The sequence below is a fragment of the Typopeltis vanoorti genome, chromosome 12 (genome assembly GCF_054136105.1).
Source record: "Typopeltis vanoorti isolate ZY-2024b chromosome 12, IOZ_Tvanoo_1.0, whole genome shotgun sequence".
Classification (NCBI taxonomy): domain Eukaryota; kingdom Metazoa; phylum Arthropoda; class Arachnida; order Uropygi; family Thelyphonidae; genus Typopeltis; species Typopeltis vanoorti.
This window is the reverse complement of record NC_143560.1, coordinates 88,596,291-88,621,694: the sequence shown is the minus strand read 5'-3', so window position 1 is coordinate 88,621,694 and position 25,404 is coordinate 88,596,291. Positions and strand designations below refer to the sequence as shown.

The window sequence follows — 25,404 nt, the reverse complement described above, 5'->3', positions numbered from 1 at the left end:
CCTTGCCTCTGTTGTGTCGGAAAATGTGATGGGTCATCTCCCTTTTCCGACCCAACATAGAGTTAGCTCAGAAGGAGTGGATAAGGATATACTTGTGCCTCCAAACAGAAAATGTGCTCATTAATGACCCAAGAACATGTGTATATCCAGATTAGTAAATTCTAAGCAATGTTAAAGTATCCCATAAACTAAATAGAGAAGGTTTGCTAAATCTATTAAGGTAGAAAATCGTGTATAAATTCTAAAAAGATGTGTACAAGCTAATAATAGTTTTAGGCCATGTCAAAGATAGTTCGTGGCCACGGTGTCCAATCGGCAGCCGCTGTACGTATGACGACACCACCAAGTGAGGGCGCTGCTTTGGAGTATATAGGTTTCGGCGGGGATTTGAATCACTCTCTTTTTCTTCTCGTTTCGTCGGTACCTGGTTTCCTGTGCAGAAGGCTGTATAGCTGTGAAAAGCTTGCTGCCATGCATAGCAAGAATCTCCCCTTGCTATGTGTGCTACGTGGATCAAAGCTGCAGCTATAGTGCATCCAGATTCCTAAGAAGAGAGGGCCACTGATGAGTTAACGTCAGTGTATAAATCAGTGTAAAAGTGTTTCGTTTCGTGTGGAACAAAAGAATGGTGAAGCCGCCATTAAAGAAAGTACAGTAAAGAGATCCGAATACCCAGATAAAGCAAGAATGGTAAACAGGAATCTTTTCATATTAATATTGGAGTAACCGTGCAGTAAGGAGAACTGATCTTTAAGAACACAGCCCATTTCCGTGAAGTGTTACAAGAACTGTCTGCAGTTTGGACATTTTGTCTATATCTAAGGAAAAGGCATTTTAGGCTTGAGCCAAGTAGGAGACCGAGGCTACGAACTGTTTGTCTAAAGAATAATAATGCTATACTGTTAAAACCTAATTGAATGTTAACTAAAATTTTGGGGGAGGATTAAGTCTAAAATATAACAAGGAGCATTGCCTCAAGAAATCTATGTCAGAGTTACTGAATTGACTTGCATTATGTAATTAGCATGTGTGATAGTAGATTGGTTATTTAGTATATGTTGTCAGAGTCTGAGGATAGTTATATATAAGTGAAGGAATTTGTGTCAGTATAGAGGATTACAGTGTAGAAATTTTGGATGTGTTAAATTAAGAAAAGGGAGGGACCCAGACTCTTTTAATTTACGGATTAACTAACTTGCATCATTATGTTTTGTGCTAAAATAAACGTATTTCTTTATGTGTAATCAAATGAGTTTGTCATGCTTTCTGTGGATTGAATTACTGCTTGGAAAATTACGAACCGTGCATAAAAGGGGAATCCACTAATAATATAAGAAACGGGACCACGACTGCATGAAAATGCAGGGACCATCATGATCCCTGCATTTTCTTTCTAAATAATCTTGGTTAGTGTATCAGAATTTAGTTGCCGGCTGGCACAGTAATTAAACAATATAAATTTGTCGTCAAACGAATCAACTGATAATAAGTAAAGTACTAAAATTTAATGATAACAAAAGATAAAGTTTAAGATAGGACAAATAAGAGATAAGATGCCAATAAGACCAAAACCACCAAAATATAACACCTCGCTCTACTCTAAGAAAAAATCTCCTCCACATTAATCTAGTAACAACTTCCTTGCCAACTTATGTCTTAATCATATTCCCTCTTCTTCTAATCACAAGGCTCTGTAAGTTGCATTCCCTCAATCTCTCTGTGAATTTGACTTCCACAGACCTGAGACTAATTGAGTAAACCTTCTCTGAATCTTCTCCAGTACATCCTCATTCCCCTGAAAATGAAGTGACCAAATCTGTATACGGTAGTCCATATGTGGCCTTATACAAGGGAACCATAACCTCTTTGTTTCAGCATATCAATGTCCTCCTCATTGACATAATTTGTTGGGATGTTCTTACAATTTTAGCAATGTGATCCCTAGACTTCAAGTCTCTGTCCACCATCATGTGCAGATCTCTCATCTCCTCCACCTCCTTCAAAATTTGTCCATTAATTCTGAACCTTGCCTATCAAAAATTTCAAGACCTTGCACTTTGCAGCATTAAATTGATAGCTCTACTCATTTACTCATTCATATAGTCTATGCCGATCCTCCTACAAACCACACATCTGCTCTCCTTCTCATAGCTCTTCTCAACTTTGCATCATTGGAAAACAGCTGCACAACTCCAGTTAAGCCAGTCCCAATGTCATTAACTTACAAGTTAAACAATAATGGTCCCAAAACAGATTCCTGTGACACTCTACCAGTAACCTTCCTCTTAAGGGATACCACTCCTCCATACACAACCTGCTGTTACCTGTCTGACAGCAATTAGCTATCTAACTCATTAGTCTTATCTAATCTCATCTGTTTCAATTTAGCTACTAGAATATCGTGTAGCAGTTTATCAAAGGCCTTAGAAAAATCCAAGTACACCACAATATATGCATCTCCTTTATCGAATGAATTTTCCACCTATTGTAATACGTAAGCAGACTGCTGAAACATAATCCTCTCCCCCAACAAACCCATGTTGACCATCATAAAGAATATTGCTATTATCAGCCAATTTCTGAATCCCAGTCCTCACCAATCTCTAACACATCTTAACAACAATCCCAGACACACATATTAGCCTATAATTTGTAGCCTCATGTTGCATCTTGCCCTGTTGCAAGACATGTTAAACAGGTGCTAAAGATGTGATTAATTTTATAGAGCATTCCTTCAACACACGTGGTAATATACTGTCAAGTCCTAGTGCCTTATTTGCATCAAGTTTACTTAATTCCTCATACACTTCACAATCTCGTTCATCAGTCTCTCATCCATCGTATCCTCTATACTTCAGCTTCTCCTGATGTCACCTTTCTGAGGATGAAATACATTGATAAACTGCACATTGAATACTTCAACTATATCCTCTGCATCAGTTACCAATCTGCCACCACAACCACTAACTCACTTGTGCAATTACTTCTCGTATCCAGCGCTTCAATCACCCTGTTCATTCTCCTTCCTGGAAAACACACACACCTTTTATGATAGAATCACCATATAGCACTATTCTTGAGTCATTTGCCACTTCTTTCTCTCCACTATCTTTCATTTTATTCTTTTGCACTTTGTTCATATCCACTATATTCTAATTTCATTCTGTACATGTCTCATCTCATTCCTCATCTTAATCATTCCATTTCATTCTTTAATTTTTGCATAGCCTTGGGCCAGCTATCTCTGATTGGGTACTAGTGGAGACTGAACTGCCCACTCAGTCTCCAAAAGTTAGATACGGCTAAAAAACGGCCTTGCCTACTCCCTATATACGGGAATAAAAAGGCGTTAGCTGATTTTTTTTTTGTTTGATTTTTGCATTCCAGCAATCATTTCTGCTGCTTTGTCAATAAGACTTTCTTCCATTTGCACAGTCATGTCAGCTCTTACTTCATCAGTTAGGTACACTTCTGCTCCTGTAATGACAACCAGTTTTCCTTTTTTAATCATATCCATATTCACAATCACATTCTCCACCCTCATATTCACTCTTCTGGCTTAGTCTTGCATCCATTAACACATTACACTTTCTACAGATACTAACTCTCTCACTTCTCTTGGTTTAATCTCTCAACAAACACATCTGCTACATTTGTCCAAACATACTCCCAACAATGAATCATCTTAGTAAAATCCACACCACTCAACACACTTGATTCTCTTGTGGTGTGTCCGGCTGACCTAGTTCTTACTGCCATTTTTGCATCTGATGTTATTCTGAAAGAATGTTTCAAACTGAATAACTTCCAAACACAAACACGCCACACTCCATCGCAATCAAACAAGACTAAAATTATGCTACAGTTATAATATCACTAATAATTAATATTTAAACTTATCTTTTTTCCTCGGACTGTATGTCACAAGAGACTGAACTATTTTCCCTCTACTGGCAAATAATGGTATAGTAAAAGTGGACAACCTCCTTTTTCACTGTACAGCTTCATCAGATGATGGGAAAGGAAGCCTTACCTACTTTCTATCCTCTTTTGAAAATGCTTTAAGCCATTACTTGAATCTAATAGACTATAAATACTATAATAGACAAAGCAGCATGTTATAGTAAACTATAACATGGTGTTTTGTGCTCTGAAGATGGTTTGAAATTCAGTGAAATAAGCCACTTAGTAAACATCTTTTTTTATAAAATAGTTTGTTTGGTGTTGTTAATACCATTATGAAACCATTACTTGATAGATTTCCTGAGAATAACAGCATTTTAAATCAATAAATTATATATTCAGGGTACTTTTGACCAACATAACAGTAATCCCATGCAATGTCACAGTAACACAAACAATGCATAAAATGTATTATTCTGTAACATTACAATAGTCCTCCCCCTTATCTGCAGGGGATACATTCCAAGAACCTCCCCCCCAAGGATAATACCAAACCCTATATATATTATGTTTTTTCCTATACATACATGCCTATGATAAATCTTAATTTATAAATTAGCCACAGTAAGAGATTAACAACAATAACTACAATAATAAAACAGAACAATTATAACAATATACTGCAATAAAAGTCATATGAATGTGAATGGAATCTTTGCAACCTCAGAGTATGTTTTTTTTTTATTTATTGTTTTATGAAGTCGAGAATTTACAACCTTTTCAATTAAAAGGAAGCACTTTATGGCTTCTCTCTGGCATATCTGAATTGCCAGCATCACCATTCTTGCATTTTGGGGCCATTATTAAGTAAAATAAGGGTTACTTGAACACAAGCATTATGATGCTGCAATGGTTGATCTGATAACTGAGAACTACTCCGAACGGCCCGCAATTTAAAAAACTTATGAAATGTTGATTTCTGGAATTTTACATTTAATATTTTCAGACGGTGACTAATGGGCAGGTAGCATATACGGTACAGCACGGATATGCTGAACAAAGGGGTGCAATTCAAGTCCTGGGCAGGAGGTACGAGATTTCATCACATTACTCAGAAAGGTGGGCAATTTAAAACTTATAAATTGTTTATTTCTGGAATTTTCCATTTCATATTTCTGAACCAGGGTTGACACAGAAAGTGAAACCACATGCGGATAAGGAGGGGGGGGGGAATACTATTAGAAATACTATGGTATTTCTAACTGAATATTTATATTCAGTTAGAAAGTATTCTAATTTAATTCTAATGTAATTTGGATTTCATAATTTAATGCCTGTGCATACTTCCAGTAGCAGTCAGTTTTCTCTTCGCAGCTCGTCTTTCTTCATCTCGTGTTTTTCTCTCTGCTCCCTAAAAGAGAAATAAGTCTGCTAAAATATGAAATATATTACACTACTATAATTATAAGCACATTTATTAAAGTGTATTAACCTAAAGGAATGCAGAATAAAGTACCAAAGTACTACCTTGGTTTTTTTTAAATAATTTTTAAATGCAGTTAATCGCTAAAGACTGCAACAATAGTGCTTTTAGCCAATTTTTTCCTGACAATTTCATATTTCACTAGTCTTTGGAATTTTTCATTTAGAATGTATTTAAATCCACTGTGAGGGATGAAATAAATGGAACAAAGCTATGTAGCAAGCAAAAAGCTTGGCAGTCGCAAGAGAAAAAGAAATAGTAAATTATGTAGTAATCTCGCTAATAAGAGTGCATAGTAATAACATCATAATTGTTACAAAAGATATATATTTTTAAATAATATTAACATAGTGAGCATGAGTTCTAAACAGAAAATACCACTACAATAATTCAAGGATATCCATTCAAGATATGTCCATTCAAAGTTCAAAAAAAAAAAATGATTAAGATGGTGTCGAGCTACAATAGTGGTTGATTTTATATGTCAAGCTAATATGGATAACTTATATTAAAAGAGTATAAATGGTTAATTTTTATAACAGGTATCTGTAGTGATTTAGTTCAATTCATGATTACTTACTTTCCCATTCTGAAATGTGTCAGATCTGTGGAATGTGGGTATGAGAACAGATTGAGGAAATGTCATCTTTGGAGCTTGATGGATTGGAAGAGGAATAGATGATATGACAGACATAAATTTGTGAAAGGTTTGTGCTTATTCAATGCAGTGGAGATTTTTCACAGGATAGAGATAGATACGGATAAAACAACAGTCCATTCCAGTAAGCTGTTAAGCTGTGTGTGTAAGAGAGAGAAGAGAGAGAGAGACAGCAGGGAGGGGAGTGAGAAGATATTTTTGCTTGAGTGCAGATGTATGGAATGCATTTTCCTGAGTATGGCATGGTTTGATAGTGAGGGCCTCCTATGACGAGCATTTTGACTCTATGAAAATCTTGTGATAATAATAATGACATTCCTTCAGTCAGTCTAGAAGCCTAATTTTTTTTTTATTGTTCAGAAGACCAAATTCCAGAGGTGCAGGAACGGAAGTTATCAAGTTATCTAATCAATGCTTTTATCAGCTTCATTAGCAGTAATCCTCCATTGTCTATTCTGTTTTTACAGCATATCTACCTTAATTCCTGATCTACCAAAAGATCTATCCCTGATTCTTCATTACAGCTTCACAAATGCTGTGTGTGTGTGTGTCTTCTGAATCTAGACAGTGCTAAATGATACATTTAGCAACATTGGACCAGCATCTCCACTCTCACCTGTCTACAGTCCTTGTCTACTCAAAAATCTCTTGAAAAGATTAAAGCATTTACCTAAGGGAGTGAAACAAATTAATTGTGTTTTTTATTTAATTATTATTATAAGATACATCATTAACTTAAAACTTTTAGCAAGCATAGACATTAAAAGATAGCATTTCTTTTAATGTCTATTGTTAAATGCAGCTGTTAAAATCTTCATTTCTTGTTGAGTTTGATCAACTCTATATACACTGCTTGAAAAGAAGTCAACAGACACCATAGTGTGAGAAAAAAATAGCCATGGTGCCTGTTTTAATAAGATATGGAACCTCCTTTCACTGCGATGACCGCAGCAATCTTACAGGGCATACTTTCCACAAGCTTATGATAGTGATCAATATGAATTTTGAATGATCTTCCTGTAGGCATGTAATGAGATCCGATTGCTGTGGGGCAGGTATTCCTTAATCTCACCCAATGCTCCAGTTCATCTCACAGATGTTAAACAGAGTTGAGATTAGGCTCTGTGGAGGCCAGTCAACTGTGGTGACATTCATGTCTACAATTACAGTAACAGCAGCCTTATGACATGGTGCATTGTCTTGCTGAAAGAGACAATGGTCAGTTCTTTAGAAATGTCACAAAGCAGGAAGCATTGCATTGTACAGAATTTTCACATACCTCTTAGAGTTTAAAGTTTGTGGCACCACAAACAGAGGTCTGAAGTCAAACCAATAAAAACAGGACCATACCATCACAATGCCACCTCCAAATTTTATAACTGGAGTTACGCACTCTGGTAAGAGATGTTCACTGGGCATCTGCCACACCCATCCATCTGCTTGGTAGAAGGTATAGCATGATTGCTCACTTCATAACAACTTTCCAAGCTTCCATGTCCCACTGAAGATGACATTGCATGTTGGTTCAGGTAATGTGGTGCTTGCATAGTGCAATCCTACCATGGAAACACCCATGCTGTGAGTCTTGGTCTGAATGTTTTTTTGCATATTTATGTTCTACTCTACATTCAACATGTCAGCAGACAAACGGTGGTTTTTACATATTGTCCTTTGTAGCACCTTATAGTCACGTTTGGTGAGTGTGGTGGATCATCCACTGAAGGTAGCACTTGACTCCCTGCACTTCCATTTCAGTATGTTATCACCGATTGTTGATCTGAGATGGCCATTTGTCAACAATTTATCGAACAGATAGGCCTGCAACATGGCATCCTATCACAATGTCTCTTTCAAACTCTCCATTTCATCCAGACACAGCACTGACTTGGGGGCATCATATTCCTCCAATTTATACTTACTAAATCACAACTCATTACACGGCAAGATGCACCTTGCCCATGGGGATGTCCACTGGCTTCTTTCTAAGCAGTGTATGTATATATTATGGAGACAGTGTTCTGCAAACTTCTAGTGTGATTAAAGTATATCTTAAAATTATATTCCTTTTTCCTTAATCACTGATAAATAAGCTTGAAAAATTCAAGAATTATGTCTGTCAACTACAAGTTTATCTTGTTTATTTTTTATGTGGCTTCCTTCCACAAAAGGTTGTAAACCTATAGTACATTACTACAGTGGGTTAGACTAAGGATTTTTTTTATGTTTTTAAAAATTTCATATGTTTTTGTGAATTCATTAATTTTTTTTGTTTACATAATTCAGAGACCATGCTCTAGAGAACATCACATGAAACTGTTCAAGAAACTTCAGCCCCCCCCCAAAAAAAAGCAGGGTGATGGTCTCACACTAGGCAATGAAATCCATCTCCTACCTAAAGAGAAGCACAAATGACCATGACCAACGCAGAATTTGAATCTGTAATCTGTTGATTAAAGAGCTGATATGCTTATCACTCAGCCAACTGGCCACCACATTCATACAATGCCAATTCATTGACTCTCCTAAGATTTCTGAAAATTTGTGCACTTCTACAGACTTTAATGTGCTTCAATAACAACACAAATGGCTCTATACAGAAAAAAAAAAAAAAAAAGGTACAGAACAATGGAAGGAATAGCTTAACTTTTTGAGTGCTATCAAAAAGAGGACTACATAAGCAAAATGTGTCCTCAAGCAATGAAATTAGATGATCCTCCTTGTCTGACCTTAGTTAATGGGCCATCTAGAAGATCCTTGTCCTCCTGAATACAGCTACAACTATCATTCTTCCTACACAACTACCTTCCTTCCTACACAAGATTAACAGTCCATACCATTATTTTAACTTCATTATGGAAAAGCAAAAGAACAGAAAATTAGTCTTCTTGGATATCCTGCTCAATTGGACCCCATCTGGTGTACTTAAAACTCTAGTTTATGATAAACCTACCGTCACAGGTCATTATTACATAAAACAAGATTCAGCAGCTGCATCATTCTTCTCAAAAAATAAGCATCATCAAATCTTTACTTAAGAGAACACGTGTTGTCTTCTTGAACTCTGATGATCTTAAACAATGGAAGGAATAGCTTAACTTTAGATTCTGACACTATCTAAAGTGTCTTGATACAAAATTGTTTCACCTCAAAGAAGTTTTACTGCATCTGCAACACTTACAAGTCTGTTCCCAAGATCCCAGACCCTGTTTGGTGAGGTTCCGTGTATTACGACTTAAGTGCTGGGAGAACATTTTGTTGGAGGTTTAATGGAGTACTGACAGCACTAAGAAAGGATTGAAAGACTGTTCCGGGAGTCTTGCATTTCTATGGGTGCTTGTAGGCAGCCTAGGATGTAACCTGGAACCTCTGAAGATTACTGTTTCCCAAATTTTGGAAAGTTTTATGCATCTGCATTTATTTCAAATTAGGTTGATTTCTGAGTGCCACTGCAGATTCCAAAAACAGTTTTTCTTTTTTAAATTTACTATGGTGGAGCATGGTGGTTTTCTTCCAGATGATGCTGTGAGTGGTATCCATTACATGGTCTGCATGACCAGATTAACCATAGTTATGTTTATGTAAGATTAGCATTCATCTAAAAACGGATGGTAGCTGCTCTATCTGTCTGTCTGAAGTAGGCAAGAACTTGCAGGTACAGGGTACTTTATATACTCTAGGCAAAGAGAGGAGGGAGCTGATCTATGGCAGAATGGATAATGGTAGCAAATTTCTAGTGGTGTAGAGGTTGTATTTTTTTTAAAGACCTGGTTATTTTTTCTAGTTTCTCTAGACAAGGAGATGAGAGATGGTGATGGCATTTCTGAAATCCTTCTGAAGGGCTGGTCGAGGAATGGGGGAAGGATTGGTTATATATATTTTTTTAATTCTGCAAGCACTGTAGCCATAAGATAAGAAGGTGTTGTGTATATGGTTGAGTTCTGTTGAAAGAGAGGTTCTACTGGAACAAAGATTATAGGTTCTATTGGTTAGAATCTTACTGATGCCATATTGCCAAGAGTGGGGGGAAGAGTAGGAAAGTTTATGAATGATCTGCCTGTGTGAGTGGGCTTTCTATATACAGTGAAGGAGAGGTTACCATTTCACTATATGTGCCACTAAGGTGTCTAGGAATGGTAACCTCTCCTTCACTGTACATAGCAGTGGTTCCCAAAGTGGGCAGTACTGTCCCCTTGGGGGTGCTGGAATGATCCGGAGGGGCAGGGCAGTAGTGGCCTCATGAGTAAAAGGGGCATTGTAATTGAAGTAAGGGGTGGGGATAGCATAAAGGACAAAAATTAGGTGCTGAAAAAAAATTTATCATCAAAAATTTGGTGATATAACTGTTCTATAACGAAAGTAAAGGTCATAACGGTTGCTTTATTTTCGAAGGAAACACACAAAATGCAAGCTACAGCCAATCAGCATTGAATTCCGATGACTGGTCTTAACCAGCAAAGTGTTGGCGGGCTGCACTTTCAAGTGATCGGGATTTTACAAGTCCAGTACATATCAGCAGGAACATGTGCATGTTATGACTTGTTCACTGTATAATACTATAAATACGTGAGACGTATGAAATCAGTTTTAGATTGTTTCTGAATTGTGTGATAAGCAGTTAGCAATTTAATGTAGTCCATAAAAAGTTTAGTGCATATTTGATACCTAATCGGTACCTTACTTACATGGATTACACACAAAGCAAATTATTGTTGTTCCAATAAAACAGCAGGTTTCAGGTGAATATTTTATACCTTTTCTTGTAAAAATAATCTGGGTTAGGCACATGAGAAATTGCATTCTAGCAATTTTGTAAATTTAACTTTTTTTTTTTACAGATATTATCATGGCTGAACCCAGAAGAAATATAGACAATATAATATTGAATATTTGAAATACGGCTTTATTCAGTTGCCTACAAACAAAATATTACTAATGTGCCTGATTTGCAAAAAGTTTTTTTTCAAACGAATCTGTGAAGCCTTCAAGTCTAGAAGAACATTTCACAAAAGTTCATGCTGATAAAAAAAAAGATAAGGATTTATCGTATTTTCAAGCACTTAGAGAAAAATTTTTGAAACAACCAACATTGGCAGGTATGTTTTCAGCAGTATCCAAACTAGATGATGATGGGTTGCATGCTTTTATATTTCCTTACTGACTGCTAAATTTGGAAAACTACATAATGTTGGTGAAGAACTAATCCTACCAGTTGTTAGTGAGGTCATACCCACTGTACTGCACAAGGCAGCCTCTGATATTAAGAAAATTCCTTTGAGCAATAATTCAGTGCGATCAAGAATTGACGAAATGGCCCAGGATGTTGAAGACTCATTATGTGAGTATTTAAAAACAATCCAGCTCTCTATACAACTTATTGAGTCTACTTTACCAGGAAATGAAGCCTTACTTTTAGCACATGTACGATGCATAAAAGAAGGAAAAATTTGTCAAGAATTATTATTTGCTGAAAATTTGCTAACTGACACTAAAGGAGAATCGATATTTCATGCATTGGAAGAGTTTTCAAAGAAAAAGAAATCCATCTGAATAACATCTTGTCAGTTGCTACTGATGGTGCTCCAGTGATGGTAGGGCACTATCGTGGTTTTATTGCATATTTCAAAGAGATGGTGCCAAATGTATTCACTGTATGCTGTGTGATTCATCATCAACATTTAGTTGCAAAATATCTGAGTGATTGCCTACACAGGTCATTGCATTATGTAATTACAGTAGTCAACAAAATCAAAAGTCATTCATTGAATGACAGATTGTTTGGACAACAATGAAGAATTCAATTCCTTGCTGCTCCATACAGAAGTTTGTTGGCTATCAATTGAATCTTTATAAACTCTGACTCGGTGCTACAGTTTTTAGAAAACAGATAATTCTTTATGAGCCAACTTTATTAATTTCAGAAGTGACATAGCTTATTTGACCAGCTTGTTTAACAAATTTAATGAAACAAATCTACAGCACCAAGGAGATGAACTGAATTTAATAAAAACAAAAGCTGTTATTTCTGCGTTTGTGTCAAAACTTATCCTGTACAAACAAAACTTAGGACAAGGAGAAGTCAGTCAGTTTCCAAATTTACCAACAGTGGAAAAATGTGATGAAGACTTGCTCAGCTACTCTCAGCATTGGAGGCTCTCCACTGCGATTTTAACCATCGATTTAAAGATATTCTTTAAATCGAAGAACTGATAGAAGTAACAACAAATGAGGAATTGAAATTAAGATTCAAAAACTGGTTGCAAAAGCAGATGCCCATACTTTATCCTGGATTGTGGGCTGTAGTAAAAATGTTTTTAATTGGATTTTCATCATCACATTTAGTGGAACATGAGTTCAGTGCGGTCATAAATCTTTTAACTAAAAAAAAGAAACCAGCTGCAAATAGCTGATCGCAGTGATTTAAGATTGCTGCTGACAAATATAGAGCCAAATATCAAATTTGGCTCTATATTTGGCTCTAAAAGCCAAATTCTCGTTAGGATTTTTTTAATATTACTGATTGTTATTAACTATTTTATGTGCGATTTTTGCATAGTGCAATTAATGTTTGTTTTCTTAAATTTAATACTGTTATTAAATTTTCAACTCCAACTTGTCCTATGTTTATGTGCAATTTATGTTTTTTTGTTGATTTCAATAAATAGTTTTAAAATTTCAGTTCCAAGGAGTTTTATTTCCAAACTTCAAAAATCTCTACGAGATGCAAAAAAGAAAAATGCAAGTTTGTTTCTGTATCTATCTGTTTGTTTGCTAAAAACTACTGATCCAATTTTCTTTTTTTTATGTATAAGGTAGAGATGGTCAGGTCTTAGAAACTAGTTTCCAGGGGGGGTGGCTGAATAAATTTTTTTTTGGAAAAGGGGATGGTAAGCCAAATCAGTTTGGGAACCACCTGGTATATAGAAAACTCTTATGTTTATATGTTCATCACTGAAAATGCAATTGAGGTTTGCACCTACCTGCTTATTTTCGGGTTTTTATACCAAACTAAACAGAATTTACTTAATATGTTAAAGACTCATTTTATTTTGTATTTTTAAAAATTTGTTATATTTCACATAAAGAAGGTTATGTGAAAAGTTACCAGGTTAAACTGTCAGACATCTGGGATATACCATGATCACTAAAAAAAACCATCTGTACTCAAGATTGTTTTATCACATTTCTCAGAATGTATATTTGGTCACAGCATCTTTTTTCCTGGTTCAAAATATGTTTGTTCTATTATCAAAAGAGTCTACAATAATTTTCACTATTATAATATAATATATATATGAGGGTGGTCTGAAAAGTTCATGGCCTAACAAGAGCTAGAAGTCAGAGAGAGCCAAATCTGGAGAATAAGGTGGATGTTCCAACAATTCATAGTGCAGATCCATTAATTTTCCCATTGCCAAAACACCTTTGTAGGCAGGTGCATTGTCCTGATGAAAGATGATTTTTTTCTTCTGCAAACTGGGTCTTTTCTCATGAATTTTTTTGTCTAGTCTGGTTAAAAGATCAGAATAACATTCCCTGGTTATTGTTTTACCCTTTTCAAGATAATTAATAAACAAAATGCCTTTAGCATCCCAAAACCCGATGCCATGACCTTTCCTGTTGTTGATATCGACTTTGTCTTCTTTGGCGCTGAACAACCAGCTTCTGTCCACTGTTTTGACTGCTGTTTGGATTCTGGTGTGTAATGGTGAATACAAGTCTCATCCATAGTAATAAATCGATGTCCAAAATAATTTTATTCTTGTTAAAATGCGCCAAGCATTGTTCAGAGATTTTCATGCGAGTGCATTTTTGATCTGCTGAGAAAGCATGGCACCCATCTTGTGCAAAGCTTTTTCATTTGCAAATCTTCATGCAAAATATATGCTAACGTTCTTTTGAAATGCCTACAATCTCAGCAATTTCATGCACTTTAACTTGCCGATCATCCAATATCACATCATGCACTTGATCAATGATTTCTGGTGTTGTTACACTTTTTGGACGTTCTTCGCATGGATCATCTTCAAGACTGGTACGGACACGTTTAAACTCGGCAGCCCATTTCTTGATTGTTGAAAGCAAAAAAGAAGAGTGCCCATAAACTTTTATGAACTTCGAATGAATTTCTTTTGCCATTAAATCTTCATTTACAAAGAATTTTATAACTGCATGGTACTCTATTTTATTCATTTCAAGATATTATAGAAAACACTTTTGCTTCAGACAGCTGTATAAACACAAACTACTTGATAGAATGACTTGCAATTTCACATGGATGCTTACGGTAGATGTACCAACTGAGAAAAAAAAAATCTTGCCAACAGTGTTGCCATCTATGATCGAGGCCGAGAACTTTTCAGACCACCCTTAATATAAATATATTACTTTTATTACGGGTAACTCCAGGGAGTCATTAGACTCATCGAGGGAGGCCCCAAATCATATTCATCACAACTATTTGACATTCATACAGTATCTATCACACCTCGCCTTAAACTCATTCACTGTCACAGCATCCACCACAGACTCAGGGAGCGCATTCCACTCATTCACTACTCTAAAAGTAAAGAACCCAGCTCTAACACCTTTTCTAACCACACTTTTGCCCAGTTTCCAAGGATGTCCCCTAGTCCTCCCATAACCAGCCCTGTTCTCAAAAATATCTTCTGAATTAATTTTATAGAAACACTTCAGTAATTTGAATGTCTCAATCATATCTCCCCTCCTCCGCCTATCAACCAATTTTTGCAACCTACAAATCCTCAACCTGTTCTCATAAGGTTCATTCCACAGACCTGCTATCATCTTGGTCACTTGCCTCTGAATCCTCTCCACCTCCTTCCCACAAGAAGAAACCTAGGTGACCAAATCTGGGCACAGTAGTCGAGATGGGATCTTATCAAGGCTCGATACAGAGGAACAATAACCTGCTTGTCAACGTATTCTTCAGCAACCAAGTGATTTGATGAGCTGATTTGGCCACTTTTGCAATGTGTCCCCTAAATTTCAATTCCTTATCCACCAACACTCCTAAATCTCGTGCCTCATCAATTTCCTGGAGCACAGTTCCACCAATGCAGTCAACTGCTGCCAATCTTTTCACCCCAAAATGCATAACCTTACATTTTGCCACATTAAATTGACATCCATTCTCCTTAGCCCAGACCTCCAATCTATCCAAATCATCCTGCAAAATTTTGACGTCATCTGCATTCACTATTGCCCTACCCAACTTCACATCATCTGCAAACAAATGAACTGTCCCTCTCAGATCTTTTCCTATATCATTAATGAACAAATTAAACAGCAGTGGTCCAAGAACAGATCCTTGTGGCACACCACTAGTCACAGGCCGTCTTGTGGACTCTACTTCTGAGTAAACCACTCTCTGATATCTCTCCGTCAACCACCAACCCTACGTCCATCCCCATATGCTGCAATTTACTGATTAGAATTCCATGTGGTATCCTGTCAAAGGCCTTAGCAAGGTCCAGTAGAATCACTGTAAACCCATTACCCTTATCCAGTTCAGCTGTCACTGTGTTATAATACGTGAGCAAGTTACAGAGGCATGACCTAGCCTTCACAAAACCATGCTATCCCCGATACAGTATCCCATTTTCTTCTATCCAATCTTGCATTTTCCTTTTGACTATTTTCTCTAAGACCTTGATAATGATTCCTGTTATGCTGATTGGCCGGTAATTTTCAACAGCAGCCTTGGAACAACCTTTGTGCAGCGGAACCATTTTCCCCTCTTTCCACCCCCTTGGGACTGACCCAGACTCGAGGCTCAAATTAAACAAAATGGTCAAGGGCACTGACAATTCTTTAACCGCTTCACATACGACATGAGCTGGTATACCATCCAATCCCACAGATCTATTGACATTGAGGTTCTGTAATAGACTAGTTACCTCTACTTCATTCATCACAATTCCAGTATAAGCTGTTGGTTCCTCCATTCCTGCAAAGTCACCACCTGGATGATATACTCTTGCAAAGTGCTCGCTCAGTAATTCCACAATATCGACTGATTCGGTTACCTCTCTACACTCAGCATTTTTTAAGATTATTCTACCATGAGCATTTTTCCTTTTACTTGCAACATATTGAAAAAACTGTTTGGGATTCTCTTTAGCCTGCATGGCCAATTTTCTTTCGTAATCCGCTTTTGTGTATATATAATAAATTTAAATATATATAATAAATAATTCAAGTCTTACCTTATCACAAAAAACTTTGATCTGGCAGTAGCCTCTGTGAATTGGTGGAGCCCCTTCACGTAAATCATCAAAGGTTTCAATTTGAATATGAAGTGGTTGACCCTTTAGGCAAGAGAAAAATAGTAATTAAAATGCAATGTTTGACTCCAAACATATTTCATTTCATACACTTCAAACAAACATATAATTATATAATATCTATAATAATTAATAATTTAATACAATAAATACAAACCATGAAATAGAACCAGGAAATGACATTATTATCATTATACTTCGACATCTATGAGTAGCAAGACTTAGAGTCCTCATTAACTATCACTATATCCATAATCCATATCACCAACTCAATAATCATTCCTACCCTCATCACTTAATCTCCTCCAGTGTTTTCCATTCACCACCACTATCCAAACAAAAAATATACTCCTGATTCCTTTGCAAAATTCTACCTCAACACCATATACAACTTCCAAGAATACCTTCGCCTCTGGTCTTTCTCTTTTCACTCTTATGAATAATCCCTTCCCTATTTTTTCATCATTAACAGTTATTTAAAGTTTTAAACTTTGCATGGTAAAAATACTTCATTTATGTATATTATTAAGGAGAGAAAACTGAATTAAACTTCAAACAGCAGAGTTTAAATGAGAAGAGCTATCTTGCAAAAAAAGAAGAAGCCTGTATATGTGTTTTCACCATAATCAATCTTTCTTTACCTAATATACTCAAGTTACAGCCAAATAACTTGGATTTCTATAAAAAATAATTTTGCTAATAAAGTGTTTAAGCTTACACTTGGTCTTCTGGTTCTGTTGATCACATGGTCCTGAGGTCTGTTTTTCAGGAGTAAAAAAATTTGGGTTTCTGAAAGAAATACTTGCTACCTCCATATGAGATTATATGTATGGGTGAATATCAGGAGATTATTGAGGAAAGTGAAAGATAAGAGGACCAGTGGAGCAATGGATAACGTCTGACCACAGATCAGAAGATTCCAGGTTTGAATCTGGCTTGATATTCAGTTTTTTTGAGTGCCTCCGTAGTGCAATTAGAAGAATTCACTGTCATTGCACCCTTTGATTGGAAAAGGACTAAGTTTGACTCTTATCATGATGGGAGAAATCTTTATATGTGTTTTTTTCAACTGAAGGCAAGTTAGCCAATCTCATACAGAGATAGCAGGTTTTTTCTCCTGCAAAGTCGGGTTTTTCATCATACATAGAGACAAATCAGTCTTCAGAACACATGCAATTTACAGGCAAAAAATACAAGTGGTGGTAGTGAACAGTAGATAGCATTAGTATAGATGATGATGGTAGTAGCTGCTCGGTGTAGTTGGTAGATGAAGTGGTGGAGACGGAGATTTGTAGAGTAGGTCCCTTGATGAGTCTTTGGACTCCTTGGAGGTGTCACAAATAACAGTATAATGGGAAAAGCTGTCAGTGTATTGCTGAGGTACGACAATGATGAGCTGAGATGGAGCCAGAATTATGAATTATATACTAGCAGAGCTGGGTGAGGAGAAGGGAGTACAGTTTGTGGATGTATGGCATGTATTTGAGGGAAGAACACCAGACGTGGCAGATTGCATTTGAATGGCATTGGAGTGAGTGCATTGGAGTAACTGTTACTAGATGGAAGTGCAGTGTGTGATGTAAGTAAAAGATCAGAAGTAAGAGATGAAGTGAAAGATCAGGACAGTGGTACTGAAGAGACAGATGTGCTTGGCAATGGACATAGTAGTGTGAGAGATGAAGAGAGAGAGAATGGGAATGCAAGAGAAACAGGGAAACGAAGGAAACCCAGATGGACAGGGAGACATAGCATAGGGAGTGTGAATGTTGGAATAAAGGTGATTGGGCAAGGGCAGGTGTAGTGGGGAAATTACAACCAACAAGTGGCTTAGGCAGGACTAGTTATAGACCTAAAAGTGAACTGCTGTTTATTTACAAATGCAAGAAGTATTAAAAATAAGAGAGATGAAATGGTTTCACTGACTGAGTTTATCTGAATCAAAATCTTTGGAATATGTGAAATATAGTTGAATGAAGATGATATATGAATGGGAATAGCAATGGAAGGATATAGTATTTTTCACGAGAATAGAAAGGACAAGAAGGGAGGGGAAGTGTGTTGCTGATGATAGTAGGGGAATTACAATATGTCCACATAAGGTACACACAAAAGAGGGAAATAGTAGCAATGATTATGAGGCACTGTGGTGGGCATAAAGCAGAGGTTGACAGGAAGACATATTTAGTTGGATGTTGCTATAGGCCAGGGAATATGGTGATGAAGAAATGTATAAACAACTCGGATTAGTGAACAAAGGAAGGGTAATTATTATGGGTGACTTTAATTATGGCAGTATAGATTGGAATAAAGAGATAACATTTGGGAATAAGGAAAATGAATTTCTCAAGTTCTTCACTAGCTCAGGCAGCATGTAAAAGGAGGGCATGCAAGGATCATTTTATTAGAGGATTGTGAGTGAGGTTTTGTGCTTTCCTCCAGTTGTGACAGTAATCAGGAGGTGATCACCTGGGTTGTGGCTAGCTGCATGCAGACTTCTGTGAGGAAAGGATATTTGTGGAAGTATAAGGCTGGTGATTATGAGAAGCTTAGGAGACAGCTTGGACCCTATAGCATGGAATGAGGAGTTGAGTGGTAAGGAAATAAATGCAGCTGAGGAACTGACAAAGAAATACATAACAGCATCCATGTGTGAATATTCCAAAGGTCTAAAGATTGAATAAGGTACGTGGTAAAATGGATGAATAAGAGGCTTAAATATGAAACCTGAAAGAACACACTTTGGAAGCAATACAAGATGAATAATGGTAATAATCAGTTACTCGAAGAGTATAAAAAACAAGCCAGGAGAGTGACTCAGTACAACAAAAGTACAGTATGTGCAGAAATTAGCAAATCAGGTGAAGAATAACCCCATAGGGTTTTTTTAGATATGCGACAAGTAAAAAGAAGAATGATTATGGTAAGATGATGTTAATGGATGAAAATGGTAGAATGGTAACTGCTGCAGAAGACATTATCGAGGTATTCAATGATCAATTTATAAGGGTGCTTCATCCTCATCACGGTGAAATCATGAGAAACTTAAATGTAGATGACATAGGAGAGGATGGCTTAATTGTGAGTGAGCAGGAGTTATTTGAGGAAATAACCTTAATGTCAATAAGGTAACAGGATGTAGTGACAAATCACCATGACTTAGGAAATGTTCCAGGGAATTGGCAGTAGCATTGGCATGCCTGTTTATGTCTTACAACAGCACAGGTTCCAAGGAAGTGGAAAGAAGGTAAAATTGTTCCACAGCATAAAGGCTGGGTAAGGCTGTGGCTAGAAATTACAGGCCAAGCTGTATATCTGAAGTTGTGGTGAAGGTACTAGAGAGATTGGTGAGAAGTAGGACACAGAAATGGATTGATAACAGCAGTATTCTCTGTGGTTATCAGAATAAGTTTGTTAAAGGGAGATTATGTTTTACTAACTTACTTATGTACCATAACAAGGTGACAAATGTCTTGAACAAGGGAGATGCATATACAGTGGTATACTTAGATTTTGCAAAAGCTTTTGATAGATTGCCACAAGACAAGCTGTTTAATAAATTGAAAAGATGGAAATGGATAACAAACTTCTGAGTTGGATCAGAGACTGGCTGTCTGATAAGATCAGAAAGTTGTATATGGGGGTGCAGTATCCCAAAAGAGCAAGTCACTAGGGATGTGCCACAGGGAGTCAGTTTTGGGATCATTATTGTTCAATTTGTACATTAATGACACTGGGATGGGTTTAACTAGTGACATGCAGCTGTCTGCAGATGATGCAAAACTGGAGAGAGCAATGAAGAGTCAAGCAGATGTTATGGCCTTGCAGGAGGACTTGAATAGATTGTATGAATAGGCAGGTAAGTGGATGCTGTCAGTTCAATGTTACAAAGTGTTAGGTTTTGAGATTTTGTAAGCAACGATAGGATGCAAAGTATACAGTTGGTGGGGAAACTTGAAAGAAGGTAGAAGAGATGAGAGATCTGGGAGTGGTGGTTAACAAGGCCCTAAAATTCAGGGACCATATTGCACAAGTTGTGAAGATATCACATCAGATAATAGCAATGATGCAGAGGAACCTAACATGCAGAAATAAATAGGTTATGATGCCACTGTATAAGGCCATGATCAGGCCTCATATGCATTACTGTGTGTAGATCTGGTCACTGGGTTTTTCATGATGACGAGGATATGTTAGAAAGGATCCAGAGAAAATTCAGAAAGGTGGTCAGTGGTCTTTGGAATGTGGAGTACAAGGGCAGATTGAGAGAACGTAAATAGCAAAGCCTTGTGAATAGGAGGAGGAAGGGTGATATGATTGAGACATATAAGCTAGTCAGGGGTTGTTATCAGGTGGACATGGAAGATTTAATAGAACAGGAGAGAAGGGCAGAACAAGAGACCATCCCTATGAAAACTTTATAAAGATGGTGTGAACGGAGATGTGAAGTATAGGTTCTTTACATGGAGAGTGGTTGGTGAGTGGAATGCATTGACCGAGTATGTTGTCAATGTAGACATTGAATCGGTTTAAGGTCTTTGTGCATGATAGCATGCACCTCTGATGATGAGTCACTGACTCCATGGAAGTCATCATCATCAAATTCCTGACATGTACCCTCAAGGGGTGTGCAGGATATGACAGTACTACATGAAAAATTTACATCATTACTAACTTCCTATCTACAATTTTCCTCCAAATCAATCTGTTACCTGTCAAGACTCCAACATTATCAGATCTTATATTTCTAAGGCAATTTTTACTGTATCAATTCACTATATCTTGGTCTTCCTCTGGTTCTTTTTTCTGCCAATCTGGCAGAGAAAACTTGTTTTGCTAATCTTTCCTCTCCCATTTTGTTTAAGTGACCATACCACCTGAGATTAACTCTGTTAACAATTCCTGGATGCTAACAATGTCAAGTTCTTTCCTAATATCCTCATTTTTAATAAGATATGGCCATTGATATTGCTATTCCTTAATAATAAAAACAGTTTATTTAAATTAAGGGGATATTAAATCCCACATTGTTTTAAAACCGAATAAGAAACTCAAAGATTGGAATCAGAGCATTTCATGCCAAATATAGTATAGTAAACTATACAGGTATCGGCGACTACTAGCGTGAGCTAATGCATTTAGTCCAAGTACATAGTACAAACTCAGGCAACTCGCAGCAAAGGTCGTAAAGTTCTGATCGCTATTCTCCATAATGTAAAACACATTTCCTAGGAAATGTATGCTGTTATTACATTATAGTGGGAGGTCACTACCCAGAGCGGTTTCAGCCTTTATTGAGGCTTCATCAGTGAGTAGCTAGACCAAATTAATACCAAAGGATATAGCGAAAAGAACTTACATACTCTGCTTACGAGTTGTCAAAAAGGTGCACACCCATTAAGTTACTTAAATATAAAGAGCCAATGGGCTTCATTTCGGCGATATAAACATTATTTAAATTAAGGGGATATTAAATCCCACATTGTTTTAAAACCGAATAAGAAACTCAAAGATTGGAATCAGAGAGTTTCATGCCAATGAAATCCCACACTGTTTTAACAATGGGGGATTTAATATCCCCTTAATTTAAATAATGTTCATATTGCTGAAATGAAGCCTATTGGCTCTTTATATTTAAGTAATTTAATGGGTGCACCTTTTTGACAACTCGTATAGCAGAGTATGCAAGTTCTTTTCACTATACCCTTTGGTATTAATTTGGTCTAGCTACTCACTGATGAAGCCTCAATAAAGGCTGAAACCGGTCTGAAACCTCCCACCATAATGTAATAACAGCATACATTTCCTAGGAAATGTGTTTTACATTATGGAAAATATCAAGAATAGCGATTAGAACTTTATGACCTTTGCTGCAAGTTTCCTGAGTTTGTACTACGTACTTGGACTAAGTGCATTAGCTCACGCTAGTAGTCGTCGATACCTTTATAGTTTACTATACTATATTCGGCATGAAACTCTCCAATTCCAATCTTTGAGTTTCTTATTCGGTTTTAACACAATGTGGGATTTAATATCCCCTTAATTTAAATAATGTTTATATCGCCGAAATGAAGCCTATTGGCTTTTTATATTTAAGTAAAATCAATTTATTTTCTCTCAAAAATATTTTAATATTATGCACAATAAATACTAGGCACAATTACTATGCATAACATTATGCACAATAAATTGCCACAAGACAAGCTGTTTAATAAATTGAAAAGATGAAAATGGATAACAAACTTTTGAGTTGGATCAGAGACTGGCTGTCAGAAAAAATCAGAAAGTTGTATATGGGAGTGCTGTATCCCAAAAGAGGAAAGTCACTAGGGATGTGCTGCAGGGGTTAGTTTTGGGATCATTATTGTTCAATTTGTACATTAATGTCACTGGGATGGGTTTAAAGATTTTGCACTGTGTGTGTGTTCATGCCAGTAATCAATCTCATATCTGCAGTCTCTAGTCTTTGTTCAGGTGGTTACTTCTAATCCAGCTCTGAGATCCATAAGTTTAAATTGGTTTGAACACTGTCTTGTATACAGCTAATTTAATCATTATCATCATCATCAAATTACTGCAATGTACCCTCAAGGGGTGTACAGGATATGATAGTACTACATGAAAAATTTACATCATTACTAACTTCCTATCTACAATTTTCCTCCAAATCAGTCTGTTACTTTTCAAGACTCCAACATTATCAGATCTTATATTTCTATCGTCTAAGGCACTTTGTACCGTATCAATCCACCTATATCTTGGTCTTCCTCTGGGTCGTTTTCCTGCCAACATAGCAGAGAACACTTTTTTTGGCTAATCTTTCCTCGCCCATTCTGTTTAAGTGACCATACCACATGAGATTAGCTCTGCTAACACATTCCTGGATGCTGACAATGTCAAGTTCTTTCCTAATATTCTCATTTTTAATATGATATTGCCATTGATGGTATCTGTTCACGCCTCTAATCTTTCTCAGGACTCTCATATCTGCGGTCTCTAGTCTTTGGTCAAGTATTTTACTTCTGACCCAGCTCTCAGATCCATAAGTTAAAACTGGTTTGAACACTGTCTCGTATATATACAACTAATTTAGTGTTCCGACTAATTTCTCTCTTATTCCATAAGAATTTATTCAATTGACTGCCTACCATACTAGCATTGTTGATTCTGTTGTCGATTTCTATATTTAATTTACCATCTTCACTAAAAATCGTGCCTAAGTAGCTGAAATGTTTTACTTGTTCCACCAGTTCTCCATTCACAACACGGTTGACATTTTCAATGATTCTGCCAATATTCATTGTCTTTGTCTTTTTTATTGCTGACCTTCATACCATATCTATTAAAACAGTTATTCAATTTAGTCATTGAATCTTGCAGACTTGTAGCAAATTTATTTAGAAGTATAACATAGTCCGCATAAAGCAAAGAGCTGACATTAACATCTCCAATTTTGATATCATGTTTAATACCACTTTCCTTCATAATGTGATTCGTATAGATAATGAATAACATAGGGGATAATGTACATCTTTGTCTCACACCAGATTTAACATTAAACCATCTTCCTGTACATCCTTCAATTCTAACTGCTGACTTACAACTCAAATAAAGACTAAGTATTGCTTGATATAATGCCCCATTGACACCATATAACTGTAGCGTATTGAATAGCTTCTCTCTTGGCACCTTGACGTATTCCTTTTCCAGATCTACAAAACTTAAATACAGATCTTTGTTATATTCCCATGCTTTCTCCACTCTTTGTCGTAAAGTGAAGATCTGATCCTGACAGCCTCTATTTGGCCTGAATCCAGCTTGTTCTTCACCAAGATTTTCTTCCACAATTCTTCTCAACCGTTTCTCAAGTAAACTTGGATAAATCTTTCCAGGAACACTCAGTAGGGAAATACCTCTGTAATTCTCACATTCAGTTTTATTTTCCTTTTTATATATGGGTACTATGAGAGTGCTACTCCAATCATTGGGAATTTGTCCCTCTGTCCAGATTTTCTGAACTATGCAGTGCAGCCACTGTAAGACTCTTATACCACCATACTTCAGCATTTCTGGTCGAATATCATCTACTCCTGCTGACTTTCCACATTTCAATCCTTTAATGGCTTTTTCTACTTCAAGTATGGATATGTATTCCTGAATGTATGCCTGGTGAGTGTTTTTTACCACTGTGCTATAGTTCGCTCACTGATTAAAGGTCCCTCGACACTTCTGATCATGTTAGAAAAAGGAGAATCCATTCTGATAATAGGGTAATCAATCTGTCTTCTGAGATGTGTTTGTTTATTATTATTACAGGTTGGAAAATTTAGCTTTTCTTTTATGAACATTGTAGTTTTTAAAGTGTAACTATTTTGCTTGTATAACAGTTGGAAAAATGTAGGTAGAGTAATAACAAAATTAAAAAAGGTATAGCATAAAACAAAAATTTAACTAAATTTATTTTTAAGAAAGTTTTCTATAAAATAAAAATAATTATACAGAAAAACAGAAATTTTTTCAAATGAACTTAGATATTCTAAACTTACAGTTGAGAGAACTGAGACATTTTAATGTTCTAAACCGATTAATTATTTATGACTTGTTGTGACTTTTAACAAACCGATGCAAAAAAAGGTTGGAAAAAAATACCAGTATCAAATCTTTTAATCTTCATAGTCATCTGAATCTGTGTCCGAATCGCCATCACTTTCACTTAAACTGACCACCAAAGGGTCGCATAATTCTTCGATAATTCCATCTCTGTCCCAATACATATTTTCCAATGAGGTGACATGAAAGCAATATTTTCCCCAGTTTTGAACTGTAATACTTTCAATCACCTGTTCTGAAAGCTTAAAACGTTTCGACATGTCAATATCTCCAGTTATGTTGTGATGGCAAATGAAACTTTTCACTTCTGCCCAAACATACTCAATAGTATTAATATCGCAATGATATGGTGGTAGCCTTAAAGCTAGAAATCCATGCTCTTTGAGCATTGTCTCGAATTTAAATAGTTTAGTTGTGGGCGAGTTTCTTTTGACCAAATTAAGCAATTC

At 36.4% G+C, this 25,404-nt stretch overlaps 1 protein-coding gene across 1 annotated transcript in view; it reads right to left on the bottom strand.

Annotated features, from left to right (window-relative positions):
- LOC150100977 (protein grainyhead-like) overlaps nt 1-25,404 on the bottom strand; it is a 267,013-nt gene that overhangs the window by 119,697 nt on the left and 121,912 nt on the right. The window contains exons 10-11 of the mRNA XM_090401949.1: nt 16,271-16,372; nt 5,248-5,314 (exon numbers count right to left, since the gene is read on the bottom strand). Coding sequence (XP_090258075.1) covers nt 5,248-5,314; nt 16,271-16,372 — 169 coding nt within the window. The remainder of the gene's footprint in view (nt 1-5,247; nt 5,315-16,270; nt 16,373-25,404) is intronic.